The sequence below is a fragment of the Carlito syrichta genome, unplaced genomic scaffold, assembly GCF_000164805.1.
Source record: "Carlito syrichta isolate Samal-C Ts95f unplaced genomic scaffold, Tarsius_syrichta-2.0.1 Scaffold302601, whole genome shotgun sequence".
Lineage (NCBI taxonomy): Eukaryota > Metazoa > Chordata > Mammalia > Primates > Tarsiidae > Carlito > Carlito syrichta.
The window spans coordinates 591,907-615,696 of NW_007246697.1; the positions used below are offsets into that span (position 1 = coordinate 591,907).

The 23,790-nt window shown below is 32.7% G+C and overlaps 1 protein-coding gene across 3 annotated transcripts in view; it reads right to left on the bottom strand.

The window, feature by feature from the left end:
• Positions 1 to 23,790, bottom strand: part of CDH8 (cadherin 8) — a 416,549-nt gene that overhangs the window by 84,796 nt on the left and 307,963 nt on the right. For all 3 annotated transcript variants that reach the window (XM_008057004.2, XM_008057005.2, XM_008057003.1), the window contains exons 9-10: positions 14,629 to 14,750; positions 639 to 756 (exon numbers count right to left, since the gene is read on the bottom strand). In XM_008057004.2, the coding sequence (XP_008055195.1) occupies positions 639 to 756; positions 14,629 to 14,750 (240 nt within the window). The remainder of the gene's footprint in view (positions 1 to 638; positions 757 to 14,628; positions 14,751 to 23,790) is intronic.

Genomic DNA, 23,790 nt, shown 5'->3' on the forward strand with positions numbered 1-23,790 from the left:
TAAACACTCTAGTTAAAGAAACAGTAATCCAAGCTTGTATCTCATAAAATAATGAAATAAATTAAATGTTCTCTGTGAGGGAGAGACTTAGCAATAAATCAGTTCATATTAGTTCCAAAATAATACTGATAAAAGTGCCCTTCAAGAAGGATTTTCTGATATAGTTGTTATTGTTAAGGTTGGTACAGTCTTAAAACAAATACTTCTAATTTGTACCCACAAACCAGACAAAATTAGAATACACTTTCCCTAAAGACTTGGTAAATATTCACTTAAAACTTAACAACTGCAAAGTGTAAGCCATTTCTCTTCGCATAGATATCTCAGTATCTTAAAATTTCTGGAAGTTTTCACAGAGGTTAAATCTCACTCTTCATTTGTTAAAGTAGGTGGTTGAGGTATTCCCTGGGATAAAATTAATTTTCACATTAACAATTTTCTTATCTATTGTTTCAATATTGGAAATAGGAAGTAAGGTAATTACCATGCCATTAGGCTGATAAGCTGGATTTCAAGTCCTCATGATTGAACAAAAAATAATTTTAATGATATTTTCAGTTAGATTATGAAAGTACATTCTGTTTTTCAAGTTATAATCTCTTATATTCTATACTTTTTCACAACGCGAATATATTTACCTTCATTTTTCTTGATGGTGAAATTCGGATTGTTGACCATTTCTGGAAGGAGACTGTATAAGAAATAATGTCCACTTTTGGGATCATCTTTGTCCATGGCACTTACTGTTTGAATGACCTGTAACATAGAACTAGATGTCAGCATTTTTGATGATATCAGAGGGCTCCTACTGCCTTTAAAATCTTAGTGACATCCTTTTGATGGTCTGATAGTTTTACTCAAAGTCTCTTTTTTAGCTTTCTAAATTGTCATGGATGATTTATGCCAAGAATAAGAAGAAAAATTCATCACTTTAAAACCTCGGTTTGATAAGTTGGTGAAAATTTAGAGTATTATCTTTCTGTCCATTTGGTGTATGTGTCTTGAAATAGCAAAGTTAAGTGCATTTGAAAAAATCCACTGGGTAATTTATAGGTTTCTTTCCAATCTGAGTATTTACAGGCATCTAGAATGAGATTTGGAATTGTTACAGTGATTGCAATGTGGCTCTTGGGAGGATCTTGGAGGTAAATGACTTAAATCTTAAATCTTCACAATTCTGCTTTTATTTTACTTAGGTTACAAATGTCTGCCAAATAGAGTGTTCCTCGGCACAAATATCACTGCAACAAACGTTTCTGACGAGTTACATCTGTTCCTTCTCAATAATAAATAGTGATTTTAAAGCTAGTGGATAACACATGCAAACAATGCTTTGGCGTGTATCCTGAGATGAATAAATTATAGGGATTAGAAGAATTACCACTGTGCAGAGAACTGTTTGGATAGATACAGATACTTGGAATCAGTGCCCGTTGAATGTGCTTGTGTCATCTGCAAAGCTGCATTAACTTAATGCTAAGTTGTTTCTTGGGATGTCAGAGAATTATCTTAATAATTTGTATTTATAATTCTGCAATATTTCTACTTCAGTGTGAAATATTACAGCTAATGTAGTAAAAATTCTAGCTTCTACTCCTATTGTGAAATAGAGTAACCATAAAAACATTTAACAGTGAGATGTTCTCAGGTTTATGAAATTTTGAGGATGTAATGGTGCTGACTATATTATGTCATTAAAGGGAAAAAAATGGACAACTTCATTTGAGAAAAGGTCGTCATTGCTTTGTAACCATGCGAAAAAAGTATGAGGAGCACAAATTCAGAACTTTTAGTACTATGGCTAAACACGCTATGAGATAGGCAATTCATTAAAGTTATTTGAGGCAAAATTGAAATAAGTTCTCTCAACGTGTAGATCTCAGTTTTTAAAAATGGAACATATTCTTACTTTGTAGGTGTTTAACTTATGCTTAGGACTTTATTGTCTAGTTATAATGTCTTATAACTAGTTATAATTGTATTTAGCATGAGTGGCAACATAACATAAAATAGCACAAAATATAACTCATGGTTAAGACAAAGAAGTAGTCATTAAGCAGAAGGACTCTATAATAAACCTGCCTAGATAAAAGTCACAGTTTTATCCTTTGCTCATTGTGTGACATTGAGGAAGTTACTTAACACTTTCTGAAGGTCAGTTCCCTTATACATATATCAAAACCACAAATGCAAAAATTACCTTTTTTCCTATGTTTGCTTTTGATTATTATTATTATTATTATTATTTTTTTTTTTGAGTTGGAGTCTCACTCTGTCGCCCAGACTGGAGTGCAGTAGCCGCTCCCGGCCACTGCAGCCTTGACCTGCTGGGCTCTGGCGATCCTTCCGCCTCAGCCTTCCAAGTAGCCAGAACTACAGGCATGTGCTACCACGCCTGGCTGATTTTTTGATTTATAGTAGAAATGAGGTCTCGCTGCCCAGGCGGGTCTCAAACCTGCGGGCTCAGGCAATCCACTACCTCAACCTCTCAAAGGCGTGGAATTACAGGCTGAGCCATCGAGCCCGGCTGCTTTTGATTATTGATTTAGATCTACATAAATCTCTTGATACAGTATCTGGTTTCTAGTAAAAATGTTCAATGAAATGTTAATCATCATTATTATTGTTATTATTAGGGACATTGCTACTTATTCATGACATGGCACTTGGAAAAGTGTAATAACTCTGATGTCACCCAAACAGAGACTTAACCTGATCAGATTAGAAGAGAATGCAATTATATTTACTGTATCTAAACACACAGCATATTTGCCTTGACATTTAAGTGTTGAGAGAGGCCCTGGGACTCTAATTTAATAAAAATAAACAATAATTAAAGTACAAGGGACAAGATGTGAAATATAGGTAACTCTTTCGGACAACTTGGATGTACAAATATTTAGCAGAAAAATAGGAGCTAACTATTTCATCTAGAAATAGCTATGCTAGACTTTCATGTTAGAAATACAAAGAAATTACTACCTTTGACAAAAGTCTTATTTCAACAGTTGCAAAGAATAAAAGGAGTGAGGGGAGCTTTTTTGAATAGAAGTAGCAGCCTCTTCTCCATTTACGCTATCTTATCTCCATAGACTTCTATCCCCAGGTGCAACCGTTGAAGATGTAACTCCTGAAGTATGTGAATGCATGTGAAGAATCAGGATAAATGAAGAGATGTCTTACTGGTATTCTGGGGTATACATCAGCCACAATTAAATGAACTCCTATAGTATACTTAGAGAATCAATCTCCTATAAGTAGTATAGTATACTTATAGTATAAATACTCATACTATTTCTAAGTAATCTACATGAAAGAGGATCATACATGCTGATGAATGTACCTGCATGAGTTATTTGATTAACTAAACCACCAAGACCAAAACAAAAAATGCAATAATATAACTTACCTGTAATAAAGGAGCTTAACTACCTGCCATACCAAATATCAGAAGTTTTGTCTAAATATCATACCAGAAGTACATTTATTTTTCCACCATTAATTTAAGTCAGTAATTCAATAGGAAAGCAATTTCCTGAGTCACACTCTGGAACTACTGACCCAAAAAATCTCAGAGAAGGGCCCAGCAATCTGTATTTTAAACAGCCTTCTAGGTAATCCTGGTGGACATTTAAGTCTGAGGACCACTATTTTGAGCCATGGGAAAATGATGGAATATTGATGTTCATAGTTCCCTCGTCATTATTCATTAAAAGGAGTTTATATTGTCAAGCTAATTTTAAACCTAGTGCATAATATATTGGGGAGAAAGTGGTTGAAATGGTGTCTTTATATCATCTTTCAAATGTCATAAACTACTTATGGTTAAGATTTTTGGTTAAGCCACGATTGACACTTCATTTTATTTTAATGCAGATAGCCACTGCCTGGACATGTTATCTAAAAGTAGATGCCAAGTAGATCACTTGAGGGACATTGACATTCTACTGTATTAAGATACCCATACTAATAAGGCTGAAATTCTCAATGATGTGATAATTTCTGAATATACTTAGCTTTACATGGCAGAAGAAAAAAAAATTTATTCAAGGATGTGCAATTCCACAGAAGCAGATTTATAAGCATACTGCATAGGTGGCAAAAGAAAATTACATTCAGTGTCCACTGTGAGACACCATGACCTCAGATGATTTTAAACTCATTAAACAATCATATCATGGGAATTATATAAAAATTTCTGTAGTAGTTATACTTTATAGAAATATGCATATAATTATCTATTTAAATATTTTTCTTTCCACTGATAAAGTTAAATTGCAATTGAAAAATCTCATGTTTGATAACTTATTGTAAGTTATTCATTTTCAAGGGAATCTGAAAAAAAATGTACATCTCTATCAAAAAAACAAAGTATATCTGGGATGTTGTAATGAGATAATAAATTCCAGAGACCTGTTTGGATTTTGATGGGTGTAGACTCTATCTATTTCTTGAGCATGAAACTGAGAAGTAATTGAGAACCATGTGCCATAGCATAATTCTGATTCGTAAAAAACAAAACAAAACCTTTCTTTGTTAATCAGTAATTCTAAATGTAAATCAGATTTTTATAACAGTTTATTAAACTTTATTTTGGACATTTTTGCATTAACTAAAAATATTTAAAAGTAGTAGGATATCACTACCATTATTAACTTTTGAAAGGGTGAACAGTCAGAAAACTAATACATCTCTGACAAGTTGATCTGTTAACAAGCATAGTAGTATCATGTGATCTATGGGAACCACTTCCATGAGTTTCTGTAGATATTTATTATTTATTTATTTGTTTTTAGATGCCGTGATAATATTTGAAATTTCTCCCTCTTACTGCAATTAGAACAATGACTGACACATGGCAACTATTTAATAAGTATTGGCCAAATGAAGTATGGATGAATGAATAATACATGATAGCAGGCACATATTTGCACCATCATTAATACTCACAATATCTTGAGAAGCAAGTTTTAAGAGAATTATCAGCATGGTGTGCATCAAACATATATAATGTCTGATCCCAGATAAAAATTCCCAGCAGCCCCCCTTCACAATATGCCTGATGCCTCAGAACATTTATGTTTTCTGTATGTGTATTTTATTTAAATTGGGACTTAGGCCTTCAATATTTTGGAGAATGTGCAGGGATGAATCTCCCATTCTGGCTTGCTTTGCTTTTAGCCGTATGAACATTCCTTCTAATCAGCAAAATGCACACACACAAAATCCCATTTATAAGCCATAGTTTTAAGTACAAAGTTAGAGACAACTATCTTTTTGTAACTTTTTGAATGTTTTCCAAGACTTCCAGAATATACTTCTACTATGTAGAAAGACTTGGCAATGAGAGCCAGCATGGTCTCTGTAATTGAAACTTACTGTAAATTTTGCAGGTAAGACTTAATTTCCTTCTTCTTGAAATCATTCTATAGTGATGTAAGAGGAAGAATGAATGAAAGGAGGGGACGTCAAAGGTAGTACCAAAGAAAGAGCACAATGTTTGGGTTTCTATTAATTCTTCAATTATCGCCAGCTTATTTTTGACTATTTTATTAACCTCCTGAAATCACTTAGAGCAGTAGTTTTCAACTTGAGAAAGAAAAGAATGATCCAGGAATGAGCTTCATAAGGCTCATAATCCTCAAATTAAATGTAAAATAGTACAAAATAATTCATATATACAAATACAAGAGTGGGAAGGCCATGTCTCTCATCAGATTACCAATTGTGTACATAATTAAATTAAAAAGAAAAACAAAATCGGTTAAGAATTAATAACTAAAAGAAGGGTCCTTGATAGTAAAAATGATGCATACAAGACAAATAAAGCTATGACAATGATGACTAATTGAAAAAGGAGAAAATATAGGTATATGAGAAATTATATCAAAATCTATAGAATAAACCAGTTATTATATAGTTCAAATTAATCATATTTAAAGGATATTGCCTTAATATTTTTGATAATTTGCACGGCAATCCTGTCCTTACCAATATTTTTTATTTTTCTACCCATTCATAGTGATTTCCTAAATTAACTTTTTATCTGCATTACATACCCTTCCATTAAAATGTTTATTGGGTGATTCTTCTGTGCATGTAGCTTGAAAGAATGACCTACAAAAAATATAAGTGGAAGCAGATAAGATTCTATATCACATTGAAACACAATTGAAGTCCTCTGTCCTCTGGGTAGACGTTTGGTACTCATGCCTTCTTAAACCCATGATAGAACTTTCAACATTTTTTTTCAGTATTGTTTTTCTATTCCCTTTTCTTTTATTGAAACCACATTGAAGTGAAACAATAAAAAGTCAGGATTCCTAAAGAATGTATCTACACAAAGTTTGACTTTTTCAGTTTCTTCTGCCTTGCTTCTTATGTTCTTTTGCTATACCCTACATAGCGCTTGTGTATTTTATTTTATTTATTTTATTTTTTTTAGTTGGAGTCTCACTCTGTCATTCAGACTGGAGTGCAGTGGCCGCTCCCAGTCACCACAGCCTCGCCTGCTGGGCTCCAGCGATCCTTCCGCCTCAGCCTTCCGAGTAGCTGGAACTACAGGCGCGCGCTACCACGCCCGGCTGATTTTTTGATTTATTGTAGAGATGAGGTCTCGCCAAGTTGCCCAGGCGGGTCTCGAACCCGCGGTTCAGGCAATCCACTCACCTCAGCCTCCCAAAGGCACGGGATTACAGGCTGAGCCACCAAGCCTGGCACGCTTGTGTATTTTGTACATCACAGATATAATCAGTGTTAAAAACAACACACCCCATCTCTTGTCCTGCTTTAAAAATCTCTCAATAGTTAACTTTTATTAGTAGGGTAAAAAATCCATAGTTTTCAGCATGGCTTAGAAGTATTAACTCCATTTTCAATCTTATCTCTCCTTCACCCCCATTCTATTACTTCATAGGAATATCTCCTAATGCCTCCTTAAGATTATAAACATTGCTTCTTAAGTTGAAAATATGTCCTGTTGTTTATCCTCCCGGAACAAGATTTTTCCAACTGAGTCCCATCTATCACTAATTATATAATTTACTCTGAGGGAAATTTGTAAAATTTTATAATCAACTATCCTTGACAAATGCCAAATACCATATAACCCTCTTGGAAATTAATATTAATTTAAAAATCCAAGCGAAACTTGTAGTAAAACAAAACAAACAGAAGATATGATTTAATTTTGTTTAATTTGGTGCTTCCCAACTTTAATAGATAAAATACATACCCCACACAAAACCACACCAAATAATGACATACTACAGCATAAGTTTCTCTCAGAAACTCACTTTGAGTGATGCCATCACCTAAAATGTCATCCAAGTCTTAAAGACCTGTAGGCTTTCTACCTCTGTGTGAAGGTGTTGTGTCTACATAGCTTAATAGTTATAGGATTGTTACCATTAGCTTATCTGACTTTCCAACATTATGTTAACTCTTCTGGTACTAGATTCTATCCCGTTTATGCCTCAAGCACAAAGTCCAAGCATGAGCCCTTTTATTATCTCGAGTCAATTTTACTATATTTAAAAATTGCTCATCCTCATGGCTTCTATGAACAAATGGAAACAAGCACGCCCATGTGCCCACCTGTCTTCCATCCTGAATTCTTATTGAGTATTCTGTAGGTTGAAAATAAAACAAGGAGAATACATCCGACTCTAATAGCCCAAAGCTTTTAAACAATCTTCTGCACCATTTTTCTTGTGGATGATCAATCTCAATTAAATTAGGGGACAGAATAAAACATGTGAAATTTGTAATCACACTAGAGGCTTAGTTAATACATGCAGAAGCTGCAAATAAGACTTCTCTAAAGATTCAGATTAGTAGGTATTCCTATATTATAGTTTCAGGGAATTTGAAGGGAAAAAAACTCACAAATTCATATGGGGAAGAATGAAGTATGAGTCCTTCCTTCACCCTTGACAAAGAAAACACCTGTAAATTATCGGAGAAATAGTTATTCCTATTTTAGGGCTATAGATTCATCTATTATACTGAATCATTTAGAAAACGTATAGTGTGCTACTTTAAAGCAGTTTATAAAGATATAATAAAACCTACAAATACTAATAAAGCATATTTTGTTTTTTAGACTGAGGCCTGTTAATATATACACTACTCATAATTACAAGTATTTATGGTGCTTGTAAATCTATGTCTACATCAACTATCTAGTTACTCTGAAGAGCTCAGGATTAAAATTAATCGAAGTTAAAACTCAAAGCCACAAAACTAATAAATGGGAAAAACAGGACTCACATTTAGGTTGTTCCAGCTCCAAATCCTTGAATTATACTTTGAACTTTTGCTTTCCTTTTTTGTCAAAATTATGCTCTAAAAGTAATACATCTGTTAGTGACTCTCTTGAAATGTGCTTTGTTACATATGATTTCTTCAAATGTTGTTTTACGCATTCCATTAATTTACCATCTCCTTACTTCACCCCAAATAAAGTGAAAATAGTACTTTATGCGTTTTGTAGAGGCCATCAATTTCATCTGTTTTAAAATCAATCCTGTCTCCCTCTTGTGTATGCAGATAGATCATAAAAGATGCCTGCTGGCAAGGAAAGCTAAAATTAAATCTCCTATATTTATTGTTTCGTGAGTGTTATAAAGTGCCATAATTTCATTTTATTATTTCACATTTAGGAGAAAAAGACCCACAGAAACTAGACAAAATGAATAAGTAAAGAAGGAAACCCATTCATTGCTGATGTTTATCAAGGGATAATTATCTTTACTTCTTTTATGAAGCTTTCCTTTCATTTAAGTTTTCATGGAATGCTATTGAGTAAAGTACGTCATTGGTCATAGAAATTGATTTTTTTTTCTTTCAAAGAAATGCTCACTGTTGATCAGACTTTTATTTTTATGACTAGTTTTCTAAAAGGCGTTTCACATATTTCATGGAAAGTTCTGCTTCATTAGGAAGCATTATGAGAGTCTAGAAAGTACAGGGACTTTGGTACCTTCAAGAGTGGACTTTGAAATGCATCTATGCCACTTTTCATGGTTGTAGGTAGATTTTTAGCATCAGTTTCTATATCTGTAAAATATGGTTGCTAACACCAAACTCCAGGTATATTGGTTAGTCACGAGATGTGTGTAGATGTGTGTATATATTATTTTACTTATGTAAGAAAACAATTTTCTCAACTACTTCTCTCTGTCTCTAAGTCCACCACATTAGATGAGGCCGCCATTATCTTTGGCACTTACAGCCACCTAAATGATTTTTTTTCTGCTTAAATTTGTGTGTGCATGTGTGTGTAGATTTTATTTGAAAAATAAAACTTTTTGTGTGCCATCTCATCTTCCTTATTATACCCTAACTACAGATATTTTCAATTCTTCAGACAAACGGGGGACGTTCTGCCTTCAGGGTCTTTGCTCATGCTATTGGCTAGAAAGCTTCTTTCATGCCTAGCCCTTTCTCATTTTTCCTATTTCAGTTTAAACAACACCCACTTTAAAAGTAAATTTCTATGACAACACTACATGAAGCAGATCTCTGCATTTTCTTTCTTCTCTTCTGTCTAGTCGCTTTAATGTTTATTTCAACGTAGTTTTCAAAATTCTAAATTACAGTATTTATTTTACTCTTCTCATACACTCCCATCCTTATGAAGTTCTATAAGGAAAAAAAAAACATTTTTTTGCCCTTTCACATTGTTTATTCAGATTGTGTTACAATTAACATCTTGCAGATGCATAATAAATACAATTCAGTAAATAAATGAACATTTTTTAAAAAATCTGAGCCGGGCTCGGTGGCTCAGCATGTAATCCTGCACCTTTGGGAGGCTGAGGTGAGTGGATTGCCTGAGCCCATGGGTTCAAGACCAGCCTGGGCAGCGAACCCTCATCTCTACAATAAATCAAAAAATCAGCCGGACGTGGTAGAGCATGCCTGTAGTTCCGGCTACTTGGAAGGCTGAGGTGGAAGGATCGCTGGAGCCCAGCAGGTCGAGGTGGTGGTGGCCGGGAGCGGCCACTACACTCCAGTCTGAGCGACAGAGTGAGACTCCAACTCAAAAAAAAAAAAAAAAATCTGAAGATAACATGTGTACTGTATGTCTGTGAGTGAAGCAAGTGTTTCCACGATAATATTTAAGAAATTAACTTTTCGAGTATTTGTCATTGCTGAATGAAATGAATTATAACCATGATCCTAAAATTTTATGGATATCTATTATGTACCAAGCATCGGCTAGATGCATATCATTCAGAAGTATATGTGACTATCTATTTTGTTTTGTTTTCGAACTGTGATATGCCATTAAAAACAAACAGTGTATTGCCACAATGTTGGCCAGAGATAGAAAGATGAAATTTTAAAAGGTAACTCCATTTTTTTCTTTAAAAAAAGAGATACAATTACTAGACACCAACAACATATCTCAATTTGTATAGTTAGTGATGAAGTTCAAATTATACTTCACTTGATTTATTTATAGTAACTGGGGAAGATTTTTTCCTGAAGAAAAAAAGAGCTTAAGCTATCTGTCAGCTGACTCTTGAACAAAGAATATTCTCTGAGAATGAATAAAAAAACTGTGACTCCTATACCTAGAAAAACAATATTCAGTTAATCTTCATGCTGATGGACCATCTTGAGCAAGTTATCCTAATTCTTAACCAGAGAAACAAGAGGTTAGTATCTTAAATAAAATCCTAGAAAGAGCCGATTAAGGAGATAAGAGTTATTGAACACCCTTTGGTCAACATTGGTCACTGAAGTTCTATGTTTTCTTCCGTGTTTGGTTCTGAGTGTGGGGTTGTCAAGCATCCCAAAGGAAGATATTGGCTTATCTGTCCAGACAGATTACCGTTTTCTTCAGACTGAATCTGGTTTATACCCAGTTGACTCCTTTTCAGTACTTGAGATGTTTTCTGTCTCTGGTGGAACTTGTCCTATTTTAAGAAGTATTTCAATTAAGATAGCGTAATTCCCCCTCATTTCTTCAGTATCTTTTTTCTTCAGACGATTTGAGGCATTTTCTTGCAATTCTATCCTTTCCAATTTCAAATACATGTTTTCCAGAAAGAAAATTCTATGAAGGTAAAGATTTGGGGGGTGTTGGATACACCACATTTCCAGTGTCTACTCAAGTCCTGGAACATAGTTCATGCTCAATGAATACTTACTGACTGTCAAAAATCTGCCACCCTGTCAGACACATGAATTGTTACACATATATACTGCCTTCTAATTTTGGAAAACCGAACATACACTCCCATTTTTGCTTTGGATATTAGAGAAGTATAAATGGAAATTATCCTTTTTATCCATTCTGTTAAACTGAGAGCCAAGTAGTTTGCAGATGATTATATTTTGGCATCATTTAATTAGTGTCTAATGATACATACCATCTTCTATATTTTGAATTATGATAAATTACCTATAACTATTGATTTAAAAAAAATATAAGTAGCAATCAGAAAATATTACATTAACATTTAATTACATAAGAAGTATTCTTTAAAAGGATTCTAATCAAAAGAGATTCAAATTGATTTTCTATAATACACTGTGAGTTATTACTCCCTGTGGTCGTAGTGGTTACTCTTTTGAGAGAACAAATTTAAGGGAATGTCACCTTTTACTTCAGGATCATTAGAAGGTGATAGGAACAGATATGATTTCCAATTCTATTTTCAAAATGAGTCTCTACCTACTCTAGCATACAGATGTATCATCAACTAGTGATAAGTACCTAACAAGAGGAAAGTGACCTCCCTCTTTTATTTCTTGTTTTTTATCTTGACTGTGTTTAGATGAGTCCAACTCAGTAGAAAAGAATGAAGCACAATAAAAGTCTCTATGTTTATGTTGATATTAGTTTTTGTTTTGTAAGCTGCTTTAAAAACCTCCTTAGATAGGTCTTCTCAGGGCAGAGTTAATACAGACTGGATTTTTAAAAAATCATTTTCCCTTGATTATTGCTAATAATCTCCAGCTACACCATCTCTCAGGAAGTTGATCCCCTTTGCGTTTAGACTTAAATTCATACCTTTCAGAAGAACAAGACATTTGAATGTCACTTGCAGTTTTACCGAGGCTGTTGTAAATCAGATATTAATTGTTGAGAAATGTGGAGATAACTATAAATTTAGTGGATGATTCTTTTTTTTTTCAATGAGATGGGGTTTATTAAGTGACAAGAATGCTCTCAGAAGCTAGAAGGGATCCGAAAGGGGGTGGCCATGATTCAGTTTTTGACATTTATTTTTTCATGAGCATGTGACCATCTGATAATAAGCATTTAAATTCCATAGTAAGTCAGCCATTTGTGTATTATAAGAGATGGTTGAAAGGGTATATTTGTTGAACTTCTATAGGTGAACACTTATGTAGATAACAAATACAAATTTTGGAAAATAATAGATATGAAAATTAGGTACCTGAGCATTAAAAGTGACCTAGAATTGATGCGAGGAACCAAACATGAGTTCTAACTAGCACAAAGAACTCAAAGAATTCAAGAAACTTGTTTGAATTGAATGTGCATCAATCAGCCAGTCATATGCCTCCAAATGTTTCTAAATGGTGAAAGATCCAATTCTTTAATGTAACTAATGAACTTTAATAAATATGCCTAAACATAGCATTAAGGGATAAGATGATATAGTACACACACACACACACAATATAAACGTTTCTTTACAGAATAAGTCATTAATTATGATTTGAAAAAATGCATAAAACAAATAATCAACTTTTTTATTTTGATTGTGCATAACGATGAGAAAACAATGCAATTTTTTTCTGAAGATAAAAAGAACAACTGAGAAATCATTAAAACCTCGGAAACAGCCAAAAATCCACAGGGTACACCTACAGATTCCTAGAGATCCAAGAAGCATGCTTGTCAATATCACAAGTGAAGTCAATGTTTAAATTTTGAAATATCAATGTCATTGACTCCCTCAACTTGTGTGATGAGTTCTGCATGAGCAATGGTGTTTTATTTAAATTTTGAAGTATTTTACAGATTCTGTGTGATTAAAAAACTTTAGCTTATAAATCTGGGATTAGATCCTTGGATCATTAGATCATCAATGATCTGTTCCACAAAACAGCCATATCCTTGAAACTGAACTGCCCTATTTTGATCAGACTCTCTCTGCTGAGTCAATCCACCAATATAGCTAAATGATATTTACTAATGTATGTGTAACACACACACACACACACACACACACACACACACAGACACACACACACACACACAGTCTCTCTCTCTGTCTCTAACACCCTTTCTCTGTCTTCTCAAAAGTTCACAAATGAAGATGCCCAAAAGATATGATTGATGAAAGGCAATTTCAAATAATTAAAATTAAGAAATACTTAAACTAATGTTAGAATATTATAAAAATAAAAGTGTATCACTGCTAAAATGGAATGTTTTGGTGAGATCACAATGTCTTGATGTTTACAATTAATGCACCATTTTTAGAATCTTAGCGTTAATGTTTACATGTGTGTGTGCATGTAGTGAGTCTTATTTTGGTAGACGGACAAAATGCTGGTACCTCAGATACAAGAGAATAGTCTATGGGGAAACGTCCACTGATTTATGGGAAGGTAACACTTTGATCATTTGCAATGAATAAAAACATGGAGGTATAGTGCTATTTCTTTCTTTGAGGGAAAAAAATCTGACTCTTGTCAGGTAAGCTGTTAGGCAAATAGTAAATTTAATTCCTAACACCCACATGAGGCACAAGAATAGTTGGATTAACAACTCCAGTGTCATACTGTCAGCTGCTGTTTATTTAAATTAAAATGTCACCATCCAGAAATAAATTAGGAAGTTGAAAATGATAAATTTCTTAAACATACAGTACTTTGGTAATTTGTTAAAGTAATTCTATTACATTTGTGTTTTTGTAGAACTTTACATAGGCTATTTTCATTTTGACATTCAGATTAGCAGGGTTTTTTTTTGTTCTTTGTGTTTCTTTAACTCTCTTCCTCCCTTTCTCCATCCCTCTCTCCCTCCCTTCCCCTTTTCCTCTGTCTCTGTTTTTTCTTTCTTTATTCCGTCTTCATTGACCCATCTATGGTATATGAAACACATTAAAAAATCCTACCAATACACACATCTAAAACATGTTTGTCTTATGTTTATCTAAATATATCTACATTTTTACAGATTTCAATATTCACTTACTACAACCTTCTTTAAATTACTGGTATTTTTTAGTTCCACTATTAAATGTTATTCATATGTTTGATATGAGACAAATGTTTCCTCTCCTTGAACTTTTACCTTGCTTCCTGTCACTGGAAGGAGAAAATTCAGGCCCCATCACTCTAAGACACCCCTTGTTATCATCCATATCCTGAGATAGTTCAAGAGAATGATTTGGCTCTGGGGTCATGGCACAGCAGGTCGTTCCACTTTAGGAGCCAATTTGATCATAAGTAGGAAGAGCAATAACATCTGAGTAATAAAATAAATATGCCCTCTCTGTTCTCATTTGGATATTTCTTGCCTGAGACTTTGCAGATCATAAATGATGCAAATGCACACTATATTGTAGGTTAATCAAATATGAGACAGTTGTATACAAACATATTCAGCATTAACAACATGGAGATATTTACTTGGCCAGGTTTTCCATTTTCACATAAAAATGCCTCATATTCGGATGCGAATTCAGGGGCGTTGTCATTGACATCCAGCACTTTAATAGCAACAGGTACGCGTGAAATCTGACTGTGGTTCCCTATGGGAAGGAAAAAATAACATCAGTATTGAGGGTATTTCATTTTAACGTCCAACTCAACTTTCTCTTGAAAGCATGTGTGTCTGTTTCTATTTTCCTTAATTAGGATGTTTTCAACATGGTAATTATGGAGACTGACCATTAAATAAGGAAAATAGCAAGTGCTTGACTGCTTAAAAAAATAACTTATTATTCCAAATACTATTTGCTGGAGTTTAGCTTGATAAAGACCATATGTGAATAAATTTAAAAAGTTTTCCTTGATGAAACAAATTTTATTTTATTGATAAAATCCATTATTTAAAATAAAAGTGTTGTATACAACAAAGATTTATCTTTTTGTTTATCGTGGGTAAAACACAACCAATTTTCAGTCATTACTTGTTTTACTGGCTATATAATAGAGATGAACATTGAAAACCCAGCAAAGTCCTGTTATAGAATTAAAAAAAAGAAAAGAAAACTCAGCAAAAGGCCAGAACCAAATAACTTGTTGAAAAGGAGTCCTTAACAACAATAAAAGAGGTAAGATTAAAGATGAAGCATCATATATCATATAAATTTTATTTTTTCATTAAAAATTGACTTTGGAATATTTTTGGATAAGATGATTCCAAGTCATTTTCATATTGTCATTTTCATAAAGATTTTCATCAGCATAAACAGATAATAATCTTCTAATCTTTCCAGGTTGATTCCAGTAGCAGAAAATTCAGAACACATAATCCATAATCCTTAAATCCTTAAAGTTAAAAAATAATATATGTATAAATACACACACAGGAATCTGGTCCATTAATATATTGCTGACTGGGGCCATGATATGAGTTTTCACTTGTAATAAAATGCAATACAGTTTGACTTTGACTTTACCATGTAATAATCTTTTGATCTGCATTATACAGAATGCATTGGAGAGGGCCAATTATTTATTTGTGTTTCTGCAGCACTGAATATTTATAAGTAAACCAAGAGGAGAAAAATATTTGTCTTTTGAATGTGAGCAAACAGATTGCACTTGATAATATCAAACTCCTCTTTTTGACAATTGATTATATTCAGACCTCTAAAACTCTCATCTACTCATTTCTTTTGTTAAATATGGAAGTCTCCTAAAGCTCATACCAAATAATTATAGCCATGCTACACATTTACAGTTGGTTAACCCTGCTGGATATGTTGCAAAATTTGAATTTAGTTAACTACTATGGCTACTGTTTGGTATTCTAATTTAATTAACTACAATTGGCTGAATACTATCTTGTGGAATTCCTACCACTTCAGGTAATGGGACATTATCTCACTTCCTCAAAAATCAAGGCGATGACCTCAAATGCCTCACTTGATATTCCCTTCTTTTTTTTTACTATTTTATATCTAAGAATAAATCAATTTGCTTGCACTGTCCTGTTTTGATGGGTGGGAATATCTAAATGAAAATACAACATATGACTCTAAGACAAGGAACTTACATTTTGTGTTTTACCTAATCAACAAAATCCTACGAAGTTTATATTTCAGATAAAGTGTGATTATCTCCTTAAAGATTTACAACCATTTTCTAGCCTAACTATGATCTAAATAGCAGTTATGGAAGAGCAGAAAGGAGTGTAGTGTTTACAATAAGCAAATAAATTTTGGTTCCAGCTTTGCATTCTACTACTTGTGTCATCTTGTCTCTTCTACTACTTGTATACACACATTATGTGTATGTATATCAACAGTAACAATATATATACATATACATTTATAAAGGTAATATATATGTAAAAGTAACAAATTGCTATGTTTATGTGTGTGCATTATATATATACACACACACATGTATAATATGTATATGTTGACATACATATTATTACTGTTTATACTAATTATTGTAAACACTATTTTCATGGCCAATTTCAGTAATAGAACATTCTTTTCAAGAATGTTTATCATTTTGAACAGTCTTTTCAAGAATGTTCATGCTTTTATTATAGATATTTATCTCAAGGTGACAAAAACTTAAAGTTTGAGCCCAGACATTAAATGCCAGGCTAGATATATCTAAAGGGTTGTACCAAACTAATAGTCTCAGAATTGCACTTATAATCTGCAATCCTCTTTGGGAAACTGTACAATTTAACTTCAATAACTTGGCTCATGGTACTAATTCAACAAAGTATAATTCCTGTAATTAATTTTCTTTTTAAATTCTACTTCAATTCCAAGAATTTTTGTTTATTCATTCATCTCTATAACATTCATTCCTTCCATTCCACTTCCTACACTAATTCTTGTTTATGCAAATTATTAAAGAAACTTTATATATATATATATTTTGTATTTAATCTCTTTAACTATTCAATTAATAAATAGCCAATGATCAACACAGATGTAATAAATGATATGTTTGAAACAGATGGTGGATAATAGGTGCACAGTCTTGGAAAACTAAAAGTACAGGGAAAAGTAATCTTACTCCTTCAACACTATTTTGCTCTTTCTGAACTAAGAAAATGCTAATAGTGATTCAGATTCAATGACAATGTTTGATTGGGTGAATTCTACTAAATTCCATCTCTCTTATGTCTCACACACACACGCACATGCTCATACTCACTGCAGGTAAATAAGCACATACACATTTTTTTCTCACTATGCGCGCGCATAAACACACACGTGCCAAAGTCCACATTCTTTTTTTTTTTTTTTTTTTGAGGTGGAGTCTCACTTGGTCGCCCAGACGATCCTTCTGCCTCAGCCTTCTAAGTAACCTGAATTACAGGCATGCGCTACCACTCTCGGTTGATTTTTTGATTTATTGTAGAGATGAGGTCTCGCCAAGTTGCCCAGGCGGGTCTCGAACCCGCAGGTTCAGGCAATCCACTCACCTCAGCCTTCCAAATGCGCGGGATTACAGGCTGAGCCACTGAGCTCAGCTTAGTCCACATTCTTAATTTTCTTTTCATCTTTCTTCTTGCCCCCATAGTTGACATAAATTGCATTCATGTCTTGCATACAGATATCCAGGAAGTAGTAAACCTTAAGCATGAAAGTTGGAGAAACTCCCCAAGATTATTGGGTGTAATTCATGTGTCTTTTCTCATATGTATTATCTGGGACAAGGCAGTACTTATCTATTCCTTGGGTTCTGAGAAAAATGACATGTGGAATTAGGGAGCTATTACTTAATATTAATGAAATATCATGAATAATAGAGAATGTTTTTCCAATTATCATATTTCATTTGCCCCAGTACCTCTACAGTAAAATAATTTGCTTGACTATAATGATCAATGGACATTTTATTCATGAGTTTTATTTTCTTCTATACTTTGTGATACTTAAGTTTTTAGCTCTGTAGACAGCTAAGAACTAAGTTTGGAATCTAACTCTCATATCTGTAAAGAATATCATGGTGCACAATTTATATACTATGTTTACCCAAAATGTAACTAATTTTTCACATTTGTTTAACAATTGCTAAAATTTACTAAATTACATTATTCATATTTTATTTCATTGTATATATTTACACGTCATCTTTTAATTTAGTATTTTATAGTCTGTTTCTTTAAAAAAATCAGAGAAATAGCATCTATACAGTTTATTCTGCACTGAAAAACTCATATAGTATGCCTTTATGGTTAGAATTTCTATCACCTTTGTAATCATGTAAAACATTTAGGGCACTTAAACCTAACCTAAATAATTTAGTTCCTCTTCTTTCTAATTGTTTAATTTCTTATCATTCCTCAAGTTTTAGCTCAAGCCATTTTTATCCAGAAAGTCTCTTTAACATATTGTTCAGTTTTTTGTTTGTTTTATTGCTCTGCTTTTTGTTTTGTTTTGTTAGACTTATGACAATTTGAGGAACACTACAGACCCAGTTTCCAGAAAAACTATTAAAACTTCTTTTAAAAAATTAAAGTCTCTGGGAAATAATGGAAAGGGCATAAAGCAGGTGAGGCAAAAAGACTGAAGTCAATATCTCCTTCTATCCTCAAAATACTTAGCCCCTAAAAAAGAGTATCAATTAGAATATCCAAAGTCATGGTTCAGAAATTTTGCTTGAGGGTGAGGGACAAAAGAAGATCATAAAGCAGAGTGCCATTAAGCTCTTATAAAGTACTGAGTTTATACACAAAGAAATGTGAAGTTCTAGTTTAAGGGTAATCTCAAAACAATAAAAGTTTCTGTGAAAGGAAAATGGGAGAATGTAGGTAGATTTTGTATATTCACTGGACATATAGGAAAAGAGTGAGCTAAAATGAGCCCTCCAAAGGAAATGACAAGTCTCACATATTAATCTGTATTTACTGTCTTCAAAAGAGTCCAAGTTTGAATGGATCATTCTGTGGAGCAAATTATGCCTTATTCTGTAAGGCATTCTTGAATATATAGATCAATAGGCTAACAATTAGTCACGCTTAACAGCCATATGTAGTCAGGGACAAAAGCAATCAAAGCTCTGACAAAACCACCATTTTTTAGGTGTTTGTGGAAATACCCAAGACTGTACCTTCTGAGAAGAAAGGTCATAGGTTTCACACTGCCAGGGAAAATAGATTTTACTAAAATAATTTAACAAAACACAAGCAAATAATAATAACAAGCCCCAGAGGAGGGATCAGTAACAAGAGTTGCTACATTTTGTTATCTAAAATATCTAGTTTCCAACAAAAGTCACAAACATGAAAATAAATAACAACAACAACAACAAGAGAAAAGTAGCAGGCAGAAAAAAAGTACATGTGAAGTGGCCATATGTCAGATTTATTAAAGTGTTCAAAGTGGCCATTATAAATATCTTAAACAAAATAAAGGAAATCATAGTCAAATAAAACTACAAGAAGGTATAATAGCAATATAACATTAAGTAAACAATATCTAAAAAGATAAAATTATTTTTAAAAAAGCAAATGTAAATTCTAAAGTTGGAAAGTACAATCACTGAAATTTAAACTTCACTAAAGGGGCTCAAAAGTATATTTAAATTTTCAGAAGAAAGAATTAACAAACACAAAAATAGATTAATAGAGATTATGCAAACCAAAGAACTAAGGTTAAGAAAAAAGAACAGAGCCTCAGAGAAACATAGGACACCATCAAGTGCACTATCATATTTATAATGAGAATGATAAAAGGAAAGAGACAACGGAGAAAAATGAAAAAATAATTCTTTCAAAATTTTCAAACTTATCAAACAACACTAGCCTATATATTCTAAATCTCCTCCAACAAACTCTAAGTAGGATGAACACCAAGAGATTTAAATGCATATTATATTAAAAATACTGAAAGCCAGAAACAATAATATTTTGACAGGAGCAAGAAATAAATAAATGAAAACAAACAAGCAAGCAAGCAAGAAGCTCATCACCAGGGAACTACAATAAGAATAGAAGCTGACTTCTCATCTGAAATGACAGAGATCAGAAAAGAGTGAGATAACACATTTATAGTGCTCAAAGATTTAAAAAAAAAAAGCTTCCAATTAAGAATCCCATATCCAGCAAAATGACCTTTCAAAAATGAAAGTAAAATAGAATCACATATTTATTGTAGATTAAAATAATTAAAAGAAGAACAGAAGAGAAATTTGGGTTTATATAGTCTTTCATATCACTAAAGCTTAGTCTTGCTAAGATAAATGTATATGGCAAACTTCAAAACAACCACAAAAAACTCAAAAAGATTAAAAAAGTAATTACAATGTGACATTAGAAAATATTCATTTAATAAATAATAACTAAAAATGTCAAAAGACAATAGACATAAAAAGCAAAAATTAAAATGACAGATATAAATACAACTATATAATAATAACAACAAATATAAATGGATTTAATATTCTACACAAAAAAGCAAGATCTTTCTTACAATTATTAAGATGGTAGCACTCCCTGACCAATCTACAGATTCAATGCAATCTCTATCAGAATCTCAGATGGATTCCTTTTAAGCTTTGACAAGTTAGTTCTGAAATTCATTTGAAATTGGAGAAGTAGAAAAGTCAAAATAATTTTGAAAAGCCAAGACAATATTAAATATGAACAAAGTTAGAGAATTTATTTATCTCAAATGCAAAATTTACCAAAAAATAACTGTAATTAAGTAGCATGGTACTGGCTTAAATTAATGGGATAGGCACAAATAAAAGAATCAAATGGGACCCTTACCTCACACTATATATGAAACAACTTAAAACAGATGAAAGATCTAAACATAATAGTTAAAACTGTGAAGCTCTCAGAAGAAAACATAGAAGTAAATGCTCATGATGTATGATTTGACGTCTTAGATGTCATTTTAGATTTGACATCAAAAGAATAAACAAGAAAAGAAAAAATATATATATCAGTCTTCATCAAAATGGAAAACATTTGTGTTTTCAAGAGTAGCATCACAAAGTGAAAAAACATCCAGATGAGAGAAAATATTTTATATTCATATATTTAAAGTCCTATATTCATAAAGCTGATCCTTGATATGCTAAATGTTTCATCCTATTAACGAGTTCCTTGGTCTTGCTTACCTTGCAGTGCTCTTCCCACCTTGCCTGCCTGCCACTTTATGGTAAGTTTTTTCAGCTATCTAATTTGTGTCCAATGTAAAATTGATCATTTAAAAATCTTTTGAGTTTGTTACTACCCTAAAACATTCATTTTTGCATCATGTCGTTTAAGTTGTGGCCCCTTGATTTCTTGAGCTCTTTTTATCTCCCCAGTAATGATACATGGCAGTAGTAGTCTAGTAAGTGATCAAAAAATGTTTCAAAACATTCAGACTAATCAATTCAATTTGATCAATAATCTCAAATACTAAATTATCTTTAATTAACTAAGCAATTATCATTTACCCTGTGGCCTTTTTTATTATTTAATATGCTTAGTGATATATAAGTATTCTTCAATTTGCTCTGAATATATGAAAAAGAAAACATAGATAGGAACACTGCAGTAGCAGAGAATAATCAAATAGAGTAGAATTACATTTGATGAAGATGTGAAAGACTGGGAAAAATGAGACAGTTTTAGTGCAGCACCTAATTGAGACAGCCATACTAGATTAGAGGGTTTAAAGAAGGGACAACTGAACAGTTGCAGGTAGAGCTTGGATAGGGGAACCTAAATGCATTTATTTTTGAGAAAAATATTGGGAACTTGTTGGCTCTGATTCGTCAATATTGCTTGAGGAAATATTTTCTTCTTTATTTGCAGGAGTAGTATTATGAGCCTGGATCTCTAATTCCAGTGACAGACCTGCTTTTGCCATTTGTGTTTACCTCCTACTCCCTTTCTAGGGTCCTTTTCAAGAGTTTATATTTTCTGAGCAGTTCTGTCCTTGGCCTCTGCCCATGACTACTCTGTGAGAAGCAAGTCCTTCAAATTCTTGATGATCACCCTTCTTTTAAGGCTCATTACAAAACCCACTGTTTTTAGATATTAGCACTAATCATTATCTTCCTTCTGTCTTTCTCTCATTTCCGATAAATTGAACTAGAGTTGTTTAACTGTAAATACTATACCTATCCAAGTTGTGACTTGTTCTTATAACAAATTACTACAAGTTTCATAGCTTAAAAAACTGAAAATTATTCTCTCACACCCTCACATATGGAAGACAGAAGTCCTAAATTAAGATGTTAGTGGTGCCACACTCCCTCAGAATCCTCTAAAAACAAACAAGCAAACAAATAAACAAGAGCAAAACGTTTCCTGACTTTTCCAGTTTCCAGTATCTTCCCATTTCATGGCTTACAGCTACATAACTTCAATCTCTGCCTCTATCTTCACAGGACTTTCTCCTCTTCTTTCTGTATCTTCTCCCCTTCCATTTATTATAAAGACACTTTTTATTAGATTTAGGGCCTACCTAGGTAATCCAGTATGATTTTCTTTCCCTCGAGATCCTTAATTGAATTATATCTGCAAAGATTATTTTTCCAAATGTAATACTGACAACTTTCTGGGGTCCAGAATTGTATATATCTTTTTTGGAGGGTTACTATTCAACCCACTAAATTTCCTCTTCCCAAAAGCTAGAACATTTGTGACTAACTAGAATGATGCTATCACAGACATACTCTTGTCCTACAAAATAGATATGCAAAATGATTTGCTTGTGCATAGTTTAAATTTATTCTTAAATGCCATAAGATAGAAGATTAAGAAAGTTAAGCAACCTGTAACTCTCGCCTGAGAATTTTATCAATATAAATATTGATAAAACGTTTTTATCTCTCAAACATTTATTCTTTCATTATTCATCTATTTAATTAGTCAACAAATATTTACATGTGCACTTCCAGTAATCCACAATAATTTGGGAGACACCACATTATAATGGTTGTTAAACTATCATCTATCCTTCAAATGATTCATTCTCATAGTTCTGTGGGAGAATATAGAAAAAAGAAACACTTTTCTATAGTCTCAAGAATTATTTAAAATAGATGCTGATCTTTTAATTTGCCATAAAATAGAGTAAAATATTCTAGTTACATAAAGGTAGACAATCCTTCAGATAAGGCCAGCAACATGTGCAAAGACTCAGAGAACACACTGTATCAAAAAACAACAAAAAAATAATCAGTAGTTCCAGTGGTGGGAATATCCAGAGACAAGACCAATGGTGACGTCAGGAGAGAAATTTAGGACTAAATCAAGAGTTTTGTTTTATATGCTAATGAGTATGAGTTATATTTTGTGATTACTAACTAGTCATTAAAATATCTCTGGATCAGATTTATGATTTTAATACTTAGCATAAAGGAGATTGAAAGAAAAGTTGTGTTATCTTAGGCATACGAACACTCCAGAAAATTACTGAGTTTTCTTAAAATGGCTAAATCAGGGAGAAAAACACAATAAAACTACTAAAACATACAAAAAACTATTATCTCACATCCCCCAAATATCTCAAAAATATTTTCACTTTATTTATCTATATTAGATAAACACACATGATTGAAATTACACCTAATCATAATTTTCAAAACAAATGTCAAATATAAATACTAAAGATTCACTTTTATCTAAATTAATCAAATGAT